The sequence below is a fragment of the Lontra canadensis genome, unplaced genomic scaffold (assembly GCF_010015895.1).
Source record: "Lontra canadensis isolate GAN:19392208 unplaced genomic scaffold, GSC_riverotter_1.0 scaffold20, whole genome shotgun sequence".
Lineage (NCBI taxonomy): Eukaryota > Metazoa > Chordata > Mammalia > Carnivora > Mustelidae > Lontra > Lontra canadensis.
In genome coordinates, this window is record NW_022631014.1 from 6,504,251 (window position 1) to 6,519,264 (window position 15,014).

The 15,014-nt window shown below is 38.7% G+C and overlaps 2 protein-coding genes across 7 annotated transcripts in view; one reads left to right on the forward strand and one right to left on the reverse strand.

The window, feature by feature from the left end:
• UBE2E1 (ubiquitin conjugating enzyme E2 E1) overlaps positions 1-15,014 on the forward strand; it is an 80,900-nt gene that overhangs the window by 47,254 nt on the left and 18,632 nt on the right. The gene's annotated exons all lie outside the window — the stretch shown is intronic.
• Positions 10,607-15,014, reverse strand: part of NKIRAS1 (NFKB inhibitor interacting Ras like 1) — a 49,034-nt gene continuing 44,626 nt past the window's right edge. Inside the window, exon 7 of one of the 4 annotated variants that reach the window (XM_032860956.1) lies at positions 10,607-10,772. In XM_032860956.1, coding sequence (XP_032716847.1) covers positions 10,717-10,772 — 56 coding nt within the window. In that variant the 3' untranslated portion in view covers positions 10,607-10,716. The remainder of the gene's footprint in view (positions 10,773-15,014) is intronic. The other 3 variants (XM_032860958.1, XM_032860962.1, XM_032860961.1) reach the window with 3 other exon arrangements.

Below are 15,014 nucleotides of genomic sequence, written 5' to 3' on the forward strand. Positions count from 1 at the left end.
ACAGAATTGTACCAGGTGGTGGTTAAAAACGGTGGTTAAAAATTCATCTTCTCTCCATCTCTTCCTCCCTCATTGTTTCAGTATATGGATCTACCCTTTTCTGAAAGCCTCTAGAGCAGAGGTTAGCAAACTTTTTCAGTAAAAGTCCAAATAGTAAATATGTTAGGCTTTGCAGGCCCTGTGGTCTGTATTTAAACTATTCAACTCTACCAATAGTACAAAAGCAGCATAGACCATACATAAATGAAGGAACATGGTGGTATTCCAATAAAACTTTATTTATAGGCACTGATAAGATATTAGTGTCACAAAGTATTATTTTCTTTAAATTGTTTTCAGTTACTTAAAAAATGTAAAATTTGCCATTCTTACCTTATTGAACAAAGCAGGCAGTGGGCATGATTGGCCTATGTGAGTTATAGCTGGCCAACCCTGCTCCAGAAGGGTCCTTACTCAACTGAAGTTTGGAAACCAGTGCTTGGGATTATCTAATAAAGTTAATTGTTAAACTCTGCTATTTTGGGAAATTTATTGTTTTATAATAAACTTCCAGGTCTTATGAGAGAAAGTAGTTCTTAAAAGTCAGGGAGGAATGATTACATAAATTTCTTATGGTCTGATGCAACATTTGATTTTTTTAATTGTTTCTTAAACATGTTCAAGAATGGATAGTGAAAAGGGAAACTGGAGTATTTAATTATATTTACTGTATCCTGAAGTATACCATTCAAGATGGAATTGTGAAGAGATGAAAAATAGAAGCAGCCTTTTTATTTTTTTTCTTCCCTATTTAAAATAACAGTAGTATGGTGTCTAGTTTTTTTTTTTTTTCTTTTCTTTTTTCTTTTTAAATGATTTATCAGGATGAACAAATATCTACTACCTTGAAATACTCCAAGGACAGGGACTGGGTATGCTGTGTGAGGTCAAAATGTTAGTCATGATAGGGGTCCCTGGGTGGCTCAGTCAGTTAAGAATCAGACTCTTGATTTTGGCTTGGGTCCTGATCTCAGCGTTTTGAGAGCAAACCCTACATTAGGCTCTGTGCTGAGCATGGAGCCTGCTTAAGATTTTCTCTCTCTCTCTCTCTTCCTCCTCCTCCTGCATCTCCCCTGCTTCATGCATGAGCTGGCTCCTTTTCTCTAAAAAACAAAAACAAACATTAGTCATGTTGTTATACACTTATTGATACTTCCAAAAGAGGAATTTACTATAAAATTTTTTTATAATTTTGGGGCTCCTGGGTGCCTCAGTGGGTAAGCCTCTGCCTTTGGCTCAGGTCATGATCCCAGAGTCCTGGGGTCTAACCCCACAAGGGCTCTCTGCTCAGCGGGGAGCCTGCTTCCCCCTCTCTCTCTGCCTACCTCTCTATCTACTTGTGATCTCTCTGTCAAAAAAAATAAATGAAATCTTCAGGAAAAAAAAATTTTTTTGGTAATTTTTTCCTTAAGTTGGTGGAATGGTTCTCCTGATGGATGTTATAAGAAGAATAAACTTCTTTTCCCTTTGATTCATTAGTAGGGTGATCATATAATTATCATTGGTAATTATGTTAGGGCAGTAGGCATAAAGCAGGATTATCCTGAGCAAATCAGGATGCATATGCGTAATGACTCGGTTCACCAGGCACATACAATACTAATTAAAATAAAGCATGGGTCAGTCTTCTAACTTCCTAGATGAAAGGAAAACATCCGGTAAATTAATGTTCTGCCTCAGTAGAACATGATGTCAAAATAAGTACTTTCAAAGAAAGTAAGGGTGGTGATAAATATGAGTAAGATAATTACAACTGATATGAAGTGTATTTTTACCTCAAAGGGTAGAAATACCCTGTGGTTTTAATACCTTTCTTTTTTTAATATATTTTATTTATTTATTTGAGAGGCAGAGAGAGACAATGAAAGAGAGCATGAGAGAAGAGAAGTCAGCGGGAGAAGCAGACTTCCTGCTGAGCAGGGAGCCCGATGTGGGACTCGATCCCAGGACTCCAGGATCATGACCCGAACCGAAGGCAGTTGCTTAACCAACTGAGCCACCCAGGCGCCCCTGGTTTTAATATCTTAAAAATATATTTCAAAAAATAGATTATCTCATACATCTGTATATGTGTTTGTGCATATTGTATACATTGTAATTTTTAAAAAGTTTAGTTTGGAGGCATTGAGTGCACATGATAAGACAATTCAAACAATAGAAAAGGGTATAGAGAAACAGTTTTCCCATTTCCACCCTGAAAGGCAGTTGCTGTTGCCAGTTTCCTGTGCAAGTTACTTTAGATATATTTTATCTATAGAAACACATATGGGGCGCCTGTGTGGCTCAGTTGGTTGGGCATTGGACTCTTGATTTTGGCTCAGGTCGTGATCTCATGGTCATGGGATTGAGCCCTAAATTACACTCAGCATGGAGTCTGCTTGTCCATCTCCTACTCCTCTGCCCCCCTCTTTAAAATAAAATCTTTAAAAAAAAAAAAAGAAACACAAGCACGTACTCCCCTCCCCTACCTCCATTTTTTATAAACACAGATGGTAATATGTTAGAGACACTGTTCCACATCTTCCTTTTTTAACTTAGGATATCTTGGACTTTTCCCAGTGTTTTTACAACAGGCCTTGGGTATCGTGATTTATACATGAAGAAACAGGCTCTGGGTTTAAAACTTGTTTTAAGGTAATGCATATTAAGTATTTAGTTAAGCAGGTTCTTAATAAATGTTTGGTCCCATTATGTTCTCTTGCCCAAGTATGTCTTTATCTTAAGGAGCTCAGAGGAAGATAATCGCAACACAATTTCAAGAAAAATAACAGGAGAAGTAATTATAAATGCCCAAATCAATATGTGATAAAATCATGAGCTGCCCTGGCAGGGTTAGACATGGGAGAAATAAAAGTGTAGTCAGGGAAAATTTTATAGACATTAGGAGGTGGGGGAAGGATTTAAATGGAAGGCCAAAAGGGGAGGACTGTATTAACATTTTGGGAAATGGCAGAATTGTTTTTCATAGTGGGTATACTATTTTAGATTTCCATCTAGCCAATACTTATTATCTGTATCTTATTATAGCCAGCTAGTAGGTGCAAAGTGGAATCTCATTGTAGCTTTTATTTGCATTTTTCTAATAGCTAATGATGTTAAACCTTTTTTTTACATGTGCTTATTAGCCATTATATATCTTCTTGGGAGAAAAGTCTGTATCCTTTGCCCATTTGAAAATTTGCTTTGTCGTTTTATGACTGAGATTTAAGAGTTCTTTATATTCCGTATAAAAGTTCCTTATCAGATACATGATTTGCAAATATTTTATTCCATTTTGTGGGTTGTCTTTTCATTTTCTTGGTGGTGGTGGTTGCAGTCCAAAGTTTGTGATTTTTAATGAAGTCCAATTTATCTATTTTTTCTTTTGTATGTGCTTTTGGAGTTGTAGCTGAGACACCATTATCTAACCCAGGGTCACAAATATTTGCTTCTTTGTTTTCTTCTAAGAATTTTATAGTTTAGTTCTTACATTTAAGTTAGTGCACCAAATTAATTTTTTATGTATGGTGTGAGGAAGGGGTCCAGCTTCATTCTTTAGCATGTGGCTATCCCATTATCCCAGCACCATTTGGTAAAAAGACTATTCTTTCCCCGTTGTCTTGGCAGCCTTGTCAAAAATCAGTTTACCCTGAATGTGAGGGTTTATTTCTAGACTCCTAGTTCTGTCCTGCTGACTTCTATATCTACCTGTGGGCAGTACCATACTGCCATAATGTCTGTAGCTTTGTAGTAAGTTTTGAAATTGAGAGATGTGAGTCTTTAACCTTATTCTTTTTTGAGATTATTTTGGCAATTCTGGATCCCTTGCATTTTCATATGAATTTTAGCATCTGTTCATTAATTTCTGTAAAAAAAAAAATCTAGCTGGAATTTTTATAGGGATTGCATTGAATCTGTAGAATAATTCGGGAACTATTTCTATCTTAATGCTAGATTTCCATCTGTCAACATAAGATGTCATCTCAATTTATTTAGGTCTTACTTAATTTCTTGCAGTAATGTTTTATAGTTTCCAGTATATATATTTTGTACTTCTATTAAGTTTATTCTTTTTTATACGGATTTTATTTATTTATTTATTTATTTGACAGAGGGGGGCGGATCACAAGTAGGCAGAGAGGCAGGCAGAGGGAGGGGGGAAGCAGACTCCCTGCTGAGCAGAGAGCCCGATGCGGGGCTCGATCTCAGGACACTGAGACCGTGACCTGAGCCGAAGGCAGAGGCTTAACCCACTGAGCCACCCAGGTGCCCCTAAATTTATTCTTTTTGATGGTATTATAAATGGAATTAAAATTTTTTATTTTAGGGGCCCCTGGGTGGCTCAGTTGTTAAGTGTCTGCCTTTGGCTCAGGTCATGATCCTAGGGTCCTGGGATTGAGCCCCACATCAGCTTCCTACTCTGGAGGAGGCCTGCTTCTCCCTCTCCCACTCCCCCTGCTTGTGTTCCCTCTCTTGCTGTGTCTCAGTCGAATAAATTAATAAAATCTTTAAAAAATTTTTTTATTTTGCCATTATTCATTGGTAAACAATATAGAAATACAGTCAACTTTTGTATGTTGATTTTTGTACCCTACAGCCTTACTTAGCTTGTCTATTAGTCTGATAGCTTTTTAGTAGATTCCTTAGGATTTTCTCTGTACAAGATCATGTTATCTATAAATAGAGATAGTTTTAATTCTTTTTCTTACCTAATTGCACTGGCTAGAATTTCTAGTACAGTATTGAATAGTGACAGTGGATTTGTTTGTCTTGATCTTGAGCAAAAGCATTCAGTCTTTCACCACTAAATATGATGTTAGGTGTCGGTTTTTCACTAGTGTCTTTTTAAGAGCCAAACTTTTAAATTTTTCTAAGTCCAGCTTGTTTTTTTTTTTCTTGTATAAATCATACTTTTTGTGTTCTAGGAATTCTTTGCCTGCCCCAGGATTATAAAGATTTTCTTCTATGCTTCCTTCTAGAAAGAAAGTATGGTTTTAACTTTTTTTTTTAAAGATTTTATTTAAAATCTTCAGATTTTATTTAAAGATTTTATTTAAAATCTTGACATCAGAGATCACAAGTAGGCGGAGAGGGAGAAGCAGGCTCCCCGCTGAGCAGAGAGCCCGATGCAGGGCTTGATCCCAAGACCCTGGGATCATGACCTGAGCCAAAGGTAGAGGCTTTAACCCACTGAGCCACCCAGGTGCCCTTACAGTTTTAACTATTAAGTTCTAGTTTGTTATACATTTGTCTTCATAATTCAGCATTTAAATTAAATACATTTAGGAAAGTTGGCAGGAAAAAGGAGGCATTTGTCACTAATTACTTGTTTTTTGAAAATGAGTAAATTGGTGAGAATAACTACATGTAATCCAAAAGCCCTGCTTTGTACAATTTTTTTTTAAAGATTTTATTTATTTATTTGACAGAGATCACAAGTAGGCAGAGAGACAGGCAGAGAGAGAGGGGGAGGCAGGCTCACTGCAGAGCAGAGAGCCCGATGCGGGGCTCGATCCCAGGACCCTGAGACCATGACCCGAGCCGAAGGCAGAGGCTTAAACCACTGAGCCACCCAGGCGCTCCTGTATAATTTTTGCATTTGATAGTCTGCCACTGCTCCTCAAAACACTCTAGTGGTATTTTTTGGGGAGCACACCCTCATGACTGACATGGATGTTATTTGTTCATCTAACATTCCTTTAGGGTACCACCATCCCTCATTTTATAATAACCCTTTTCATTCCATCAAGAGTCTCTCCTGACCCCCAGGAGTGGTACATGACTCAAGCCAGCCCACCAGAGTTCTGCATTCTTCTAAGAACAGTGATTATTTCAGAGCGGGGTATGTGACCTAATCTGAACTGATATGAGCTGTGGCAAAAGTATTGGGGAGGGCTCTTTATAAAAGGTTATCCCTTTTCCTGAGGTAGCTGTGAGTTGGATGTTAGTCTTAAACTTCTGATGTCTACTTTTCCAAGCCGCCACGTGTGGAGAGCCTGTCTGAAAACATAGTTGAGGTCATGAGCTCTTAATGACTATATCCCTTTGGGCCCTCCCTTGGTGTTTTATTTTTTTTATTTATTAGAGAGAGAGAGTGAGTGTGTGTGCATGCACGAGTAGAGGGAGAAGCAAGACTCCCTGTTGAGCAGGGAGCCTGATGCAGGGCTCAGTCCTGGACTCGGGGACCATGACGTGAGCCAAGGGCAGATGCCCACCTGACTGAGCCACACAGGTGCTCCCTCCCTCCCTTGGTGTTTTAAATTATGTGGGCCAGTAAATTCTTCTTTTGGCTCAGGGTCATTTAAGTTAGATATCTTCACTTGTAACTGAATAGGTCCTAACTAATTAGCTATTAGTCTTTTCAAAAAAAGGTCTGTATGTAGGAATTTAAATTAGGATCTGTTTCCTTAGTAGATAGTAAAGGAATAATAATTTTTATGTGTGTATTGTGGGAGGAAGCCGCACCTTTGGCCTTTACAAAAGCTAGGAGTTTCTGTTAAATACCTAGGGTCGTGATACCGCTTTCGTGGAATACTGAATTTAAATCCTGTGGTTAAATGAGAATTAGCGAGGACTTAATCCTTAAATGTCTGCTTTTAATGAATATATGGATTAATTACTCATTTGACCAACTTCTTGATAGTATTTTATGGGAGAGTTAAATGTACGGTAGAGGCTTCACATTTAATTATGAGAGCAGGTTGTTCTCTGAAATCTTAGAATTTTCAGCTATAAATTTTTATTTATAATTTCAGGTATAATTTTTTATTACTTTAGAGTAATTTGTGAGATTATAGTTTTGAAATTAAAAATGAGGAATATTTTTTCAACTTAAAGATGCACAGAGTAATTATTTCAGGTATGTATCTAATGTAGAAATACAGAGTTCACTGTGTAGTGGTGAAATTAAGACATGCTTAAAGCAATCTTTGGGTTTAAAAAGGTAGGTCTCTAAAATGTCTTTTTTTAAAAGATTTTATTTATTTGACAGATCATAAGTAGGCAGAGAGGCAGGCAGAGGGGAAGGGGGAAGCAGCCCCCCTGCTGAGCAGAGAGCCCGTTTGGGGCTCGATGCCAGGACCCTGGGATCATGACCTGAGCCGAAGGCAGAGGCTTTAACCCACTGAGCCACTCAGGCGCCCCAACATTTGCAGTCTTTAGGAACCATTTCCACCATTCCTGCAAGTGTATGTTTTTAAATTTTATTTAATCAGTACATACCTTAATAATATGGTTTTTTTTTTTTAATTTATTTATTTGAGAGAGAGAGAAATTTGGGGGAGGGGCAGGTGGAGAGGGAGAGAGAGTTGTTTTTTTTTTTTTTTTTTACTTATCAGAGAGAGAGGGAGAGAGAGCGAGCACAGGCAGACAGAATGGCAGGCAGAGGCAGAGGGAGAAGCAGGCTCCCTGCCGAGCAAGGAGCCCGATGTGGGACTCGATCCCAGAACGCTGGGATCATGACCTGAGCCGAAGGCAGCTGCTTAACCAACTGAGCCACCCAGGTGTCCCAACCTTAATAATATGTTAACGTTTGTATTATTTGATATCAGTATAATACTTTCGTTAGCTATGTGGAATTTTACATTTTGACCTTTAAAATGAAAAGATTAAGTTGATTATTGGAAAGCCAAAATGTAGCTTTAGATTTTTGTGACAGCCATTATTAATACTCAAGTGGTCATTATTTCTGTGGAAATTTTAGTACTTACTGCTTTTAAAATAATTGTGTAGGTTTAAATAGTGCTGTAGGGTTCAAAGCCACTTTATAGTACTTCCTTTACTTTTTCTCAGTTTAGTTCAGTGAGGTGGTATGTAGGAGGGTATCATTGGCCACACTTGCCAGATAGAAACTGAGGGTTGGAATTGGAATTTGTATGCTGTTCTTATTTTCAAGTTCCTTGTGTGTTTAGTTGTATCTTACTATGAAGTGTACTTTTAAAGGTTTTTGAAAGCACTGTAACCCTTTCTTAAAACAGATTTCAGGGAAATTAAGCATTTAAAACATCAAAACTTTCTTCCCCCATCTGGAGTATGGTTTGAAAGTCATTGCTTTGTAGTAGACATTATTTTTCTAGTGTGTTGTTGAGGCCCAATATCTGTTAAGTCAATGCTAAGAGTTACTGAATTTCTATCAGATTCTGATTTTGTCTTCTGCTTTCTCCTTCCATGAATGCCCATTAAGTCCACTCTGGACCTCCAAACCCTCCAATGAAATGCATCACTCTTCATAACATTGCAAGGGGAGCTCCTTGGGGTTTGTCCCTGTGCTTTGACAGATTAACAGGGAAAGGCTTTAGAAAGGGGAGAGGGGAGATCAGAGGTAAGAGAATTAAGCTGAGAATCAGAAAACTAATGTCATGATTGGCAAGAAAGTTTTCAAGAAGGCAGGGTTGGTAAGTTCTTGACCAAAAAGCTGATGAAGAAAGTCAGAAATGCTGTTTGATTTTGAGATTGGAAGGTCATTGGTACATTTAAGAGAACAATTGACTGGAATATTGAGGTAAAGCAGGACTGAATCTTAGGTGGAAGGGTATGCATAGGTGGAAGCAGGAAGTTGCCACTAAAGGGCCAGGGAAAGCTAGACCCATAGCTTGAAGGGAGGGTTGGGGGTAAGGGGTATTTAGGAGTATCCTTAGGAGTAGGCTTTATTTAGTTGTGTTTTTCTTTTTGCATGGAAAAGTTTGAACTTTTTGTAATGAAGTGCTGGATTCAGTGATAAAGGAAGAGGAATTTGATAGACCACATGTTTGTCTTGGAAAGATGCACATGTACTTCTGAAATGAAGAGGGAAAAGAAGAAATAGGGAATTGAAGATAGGAATTTTCATGTGGGAGAATCGAAGTTTGAGGGAGCAAGGGATACCAAGATAAGGGAGAAGACCTTAAAATAAAATAACACATTTAGTGCTTTAGGATGTTCTTTCCAAAGCCTATATCTTTTTGGTTGCCTGTCAAACTAAAGATGTATACCAGCCTAGACAGAATAACAGCAAATTTATTTAGGAAATAGTTTTGGCACAAAGAGGTTTCACTTCACCTTCCACTTGAGGGACTCTAATCAGTGTGTGTCAGCCTGCTGACAGGCAGGACTTCCTTGTGATTTGGGAGCTATTTGTGAACCTTCTGTGCACATGGAAGTGGCTGCTATTGTGTGTGCGGTTCTTGGGGAGGAGTCTGAGTGATAGAGGTGCCACTGGGCTGCAGAGGGGGTGGCATGCGGTGGCCTTAACCTAGGCCCGCTGGAGAGCTGGGATCCTGAGGACACTTGAAAGGTGCTGGGCTAGTTGAGCCCCAGTCCTTTTTGCTGTTTAAATTGCAATGGCAGGGGCGCCTGGGTGGCTCAGTCAATTGGGTGTCTTTGGCTCTGGTCATGATCCCAGGATCCTGGGATCGAGCCCTACATGGGGTTCCCTGCTCGTCAGGGAGTCTGCTTTTCCCTCTCCCTGTCTACCACTCCCCCTGTTTGTGCACTTTCTCTTTCAAGTAAATAAAATCTTAAAAAAAAAAAAATTGCTGTGACAGATACCAACCACCCAGGGTTACAGGCAAAAGCTGTTACTACAGTACTAAATTTGAAATTTCAACTCACAAGGGGCTGATATATGGTTGCTAATTCTATTTTGTCTTGCAAGGACATTGAAAACAAAATTACCATCTACTGTCATCAACATTTCACAAAATGGAAGATAATTTTATCACAAAATAGGAAGAACTGGATATCAGAATGGACAGAATTTTATTTTAAATAAAATTTATGAAAAACAAATACTTTATCCTTTTCCCTTTATTCTTTACCTTTTGATGAAAAGTTTGTCTTAGAAATGTGTGTAAGAATCACTGACCTACATCACTAAGACCATTCATTTTGGGAAATTTGTTCTAAATACTTGTCCTCTTTTTTCCCACTTCACCTCACAAGCGAAAGAACGGGAGCTCTTATGGTGGAAAGCCAGCATGTTTGCGTGCATGTGTGAGAGGGAAGGAAAGAGAATTGCCTGTGTGTTTATATTGGCCCATTTCTAAGCCACCTGCATTTGAGTTCACATTTACTCCATTCCCTTTTATCCATCTTCTAATAGTCTACTTTGTGTTTTAATAATTTGTCGTTGACCATCCTCTTAGTTGGAGTTTTATGAGAATAGACAGCAGACATTTTTGTGACTCTTGTAAGAATTTTCTCCATAGCATAATACTGAACAGATACGGTCTAATTGGTTTATTGTATTATCATAAAACACATTAAAATTTATCTTACAATCTCAGTTCCATGTCTAGCAGCCTCAACCGCCAGAGCCACTGAAATATTCCTTTCCTTCCCTTTGAGGAGGCAGCTCTTCTCCAGAACCGTGCTGTATGTACATTTTGCACGAAGCGAATGTGTAAGGGTCCCTGGACGTGAAGGATGGCGCTTATTAACATGATTATTGCTGAAGGACAAAGGCATTTTGCTCTACCAGACTGGAGCTCAGAGGCTCATTCCTTTGTCAGCCCGCCTGCTTCAGCAGCTGTCTGCTCCTGGCTGCCAAGCGCTCTCACCGTGGCTGGATACAGACGAACGAACGTTCTGTCCTGCGATCAAGTTTCTGTGGGGTTGGGACTGCTGTGGCAGCTGCTCCTCCTCCCAGGCTGTTGAGGGCACCTCGCAAACTTTGCTGTCTTGCGAAACAACTCTTGACTGCTTGGATTTCGTCTTATCGCTTCAGCAGTGTCTTAGTTGGTGTGCCTCCCCGTGGCTCTGTGTGGTGCTCATTGTTACTGTAAGCGCGCGTTCACGAAACACTGAAATGGCTAAATATGGACAATGCTTTTGGTTAACTAAATTCTGCTAGAGGTATCATTAGTGGTTAAAAATCCGCTGGATTTTAGAGGCTAGCCTGAGTTTAGTTGGAATTCCTTTTACCTCTTGCTTATGTGGTGTTGAGTGTGCCTGTTCGTGAGTCTTTATAAACTGTGAGCCCTGGTTCTTTTTAAAAGAAACACAACCCAACCAAGTTGCCAGATATACTGATGAGATGTGTTTCCTTCCAAAATACTTCCATCTTTATTTGCTGTAAGGCATAAATCCGATTTAAATAAAGCCATAAAGCCATTTAAAGGGTGTTTTTAAAAGAATATTAAACCTGGTATTTTTTTAACTTTTTGGAAGAAACCTAGACGGGATCTAAAATAGCATGTATGCTGTATTTTTTAACTACATATAACAGCAAGCAAGTATCAGTTAAGCATATAACTAATGATAAATATTTTCTGAACTAAAATCAGGATACATGGTTTGAGAGTTTTCTGAAATGTTAATACCATATTGAACATGCAGGATCATACACATAAACTCAAATTTTGTTTCTTTAGCAAATGATGACTTAAGTAAGTGCTGCATGGTAGTGTGTGGGATTGCTGGTTAGCCGTGCCGCCAGGAGGCTGGGCAGGCCCTGCAGGACCCTTGCAGTTTCTTCCTGTTCAGTGGGAATTGGATGTAGGCATGTATGTATAGATATAGTCAGAGGATTGGGTTTATTGATAGCTCTTAGGGATTGTCACAGTGAAGTACTTAGGATTTCCCCCCAGATAATTTTGTTTTCACTGTCACTGTTCTAATCCAGGTTGTTAGATTTCTGTAGTCTCCTAATTAGGCTCTCTGCTTCATTCATTGAAGATTGAATTTGTAGCTTCCTATTTCTGAATAGGTTGATGTTTTCAGTATTTAGAGTTTCCTACTTCTTAAAACAGTGACTGTTTTTTCACTTCACTCCTCTAGGTGCAAAGCTGTTAAAATCTAAATGCTTTGGTAGGCATTTAAGTTCCTCTGATTTATTCTCATTTAGTCTTTCCATTTCCAACTACATTCCTGCAGAAGAAACATGTGTACCAAAAAAAGTTGTATGTTTTCTCTCTCTTTTTTTTAACCTTCTTTCTTCCTTTTTGGGGAGATTATAACTTTACCCTTCATTATATTTTTGAAAATTTTTTGGTTCATTGTGTGTGTGTTTAATTGAGGTATTATTGACACCATGTTATGTCAACTGCAGGTGTAGAACATGGTGATTCCACAATTCTATATATTATGCAGTGCTCACCTTTGTAGGTGTAGTTACCATTTGTCACCATACAAAGATAATAAAATATTACTGAATATATTCCTTTTGCTGCATTTTTACCCCTGCGACTTACTTGTTTTATAACTGGAAGTTTGTACTTTTTAATCCCCTTTGCTTATTTTGCGCATCCTCCACTACCGTTCTTTCTGGCAGCTATCAGTTGTTACGGGTCCCCCCCCCCCCCCCCGCTGTATCTAGGAGTCTGTTTCTGGTTTTGTTTGTTCACTTGTTTGCTTTGTTTTTAGAGATTTCACATATAAGTAAAATCATATGTCATTGTCTTTCTCAGTCTGACTTATTTATTGTAATCCCCTCTAAGTCCATCCATGTTGTCTTTTTTCATTTTTTGATAGTTTCCTTTCCTGTGCAGAAGCTTAGTATTTTGGTTTGTCTCTGGTTTATTTTTGCTTTTGTTTGCTTTGCCAGAAGAGACCTGTCCAGAAAAATGCTGCTAAGGCAAGGCCCACATCCAAGAGATTACTGGCTGTGTTTTCTTTTAGGAGTTTTATGGTTTCTGATCTTGCATTTAAGTCTTAAATCCATCTTGAGTTTATTTTTGTACATGGTGTAGAAAGTGGTCTAGTTTCCTTCTTTTGCATATAACTGTCCAGTTTTCCCAACACCATTTGTTGCAGAGACTGTCCTTTCCCCATTGTGTATATTCTTGCTTCCTTTGTTGTAGATTTATTCACCATAAAATTGTGGGTTTATTCTGGTTCTCTATTCTGTTCCATTGATCTGTATGTCTGTTTTTGTCCCTGTACCGTACTGTTTTTATTACTATAACTTTGAAGTATAATTTGAAATCTGGGACAGTAATATCTCCAGCTTTGTTCTTTCTCAAAATTGCTTTGGCTGTTCATGGTCTTTGTGGTTCCATATGAATTTTAGGATGGATTGTTCTAGTTCTGTGAAAAATACTCTTGGTATTTTTTTTAATAAAAGATTTTATTTATTTGACAGACAGCGATCACAAGTAGGCAGAGAGGCAGGCAGAGAGAGAGGAGGAAGCAGGCTCCCTGCTGAGCAGAGACCCCCCCCACCCCCCCACCCCCCCGCTATGTGGGGCTCAATCCCAGGACCATGAACTGAGCCGAAGGCAGAGGTTTTAAGCCACTGAGCCACCCAGGCGCCCCAATACTCTTGGTATTTTGGTGGGGATTGCATCGAATCTGTAGATTGCTTTGGGTAGTATGGGCATTTTAAAATATTCCTCCAATCTAGGGGCATGGTTTTTCTGTTTATATCATCCTCAAATTCTTTCATCAGTATCTTTCAGAGTGTAGGTCTTTCACCTCCTTGGTTAAATTTATTCCTAGATAGTTTATGATTTTTGGTGCAATTCTAAATGGGATTTTTTTCATAAGATCTTTTTCTGCTACTTCATTATTAGTGTATAGAAACGCAACAGATTTCAGTATAGTCTGTATCCTGCAGCTTTACTAGATTCATTTATTCTGATAGTTTTTTGGTGGCGTCCTTAGGGTTTTCTGTATATAGGATCATGTCATCTGCAGATAGTCAACAATTTTACTACTTCTTATCAACTGGATGGCTTTTGTTTGTTTTTCTTGTCTGATTTCTGTGGCTGGGACTTTTAGTACTATGTTGAATAAAAATGGTGAAAGCAGACATCCTCATCCTGTTCTGATCTTACAGGGAAAATTTCAGTTTTTGACCATTGAGTAATGTTAGCTGTGGGTTTGTTACACGTGGCCTTTATTATGTTGAAGTATGTTTGCGTTCATTTTTAGTTTCTAAAAGCTCTTCTTTTCTCCCTGCCCCCACTTTATTGAGATACAATTATAACATCGTGTTAGTTTAGGGTGTAGAACGTAGTGATTTGATATATGTGTATATTACATAATGACTTCACCACAGTAAGTTTAGTTAACACCCATCACCTCCATTGTTTCAGTTTTTTTTTCTTGTGATGAGAACTTTTAAGATCTACCTGATAGCACCTTTCAAGTATATGATACAGTATTGTTAACTATACTATATATTATATTCCCAGAACTTAGTATCTTATAACTGGAAGTTTGTACCGTTTGACTGCCTTTGCCCATTATCAGCACCTGACCCCTACCCTCCTTTTTCTTTTCTGAATACTGTTTTGTTTTACCCATATCCTTGTTTCATCAGTGTAGTATCTTCTGTCTCTCTGGATATTAGTAATTTCATTTATTTTTAAATTTTCTTTCTAAATTCTGTTTTCTCTAATTGACTGTCTTCTAGTTTGTTTTGATCTTTGTTTGCCATTTTAGAGAAGAACCATGTTCCTTGGTTATCTGTTAACTTAGTTAGGGAGACTTTTCCTCTAGGCTGTTAACATCCCCCAAAGGAGACTGCCTGGAGGGTAAAGGCCAAGCTTTGTTCTGGGAGTTGAGAAAGAAAACTGGGGATCTTATTGTTGGCCATGCATAAGCTCATTGTCAGTACAGCACCTCTGCCCTCATCCATATTAATGTCCCCTGGTTCAGAGACCCTCAGTTTTAAACCTCTCCAGAAAATAAACCCCCGTCAGGCGGGATTTCTATTACTGTGTAACAAACTACCACAACTTTAGCAGTTCAAAACAGTACATACATTTTAGTATGTACAGTTCACATGGGTCAGGAGTTGGGGCACAGCTTAGACCTCTATTCAGGGTTTTTTAGGCTACAGTCAAGGAACCAGCTAGCTAGCCTGTGTGCTCATCTGTTGCTCAGGGTTTGCTTCCAAGCTTATGCAGTTGTGACATAGAGTTTACTTCCTTGCAGCCATAGGACTGAAGTCAGTTGCTCCCAGAGGCCACAGCAGCAGTTCTCTAGCCCTCTCTTTGGGCAGTTGACATCATAGCAGCTTGCTCCTTCAGGGCCAGCAGGACAGTCTTTCTCTTGTCAGTTAAGACTGAGTCTTA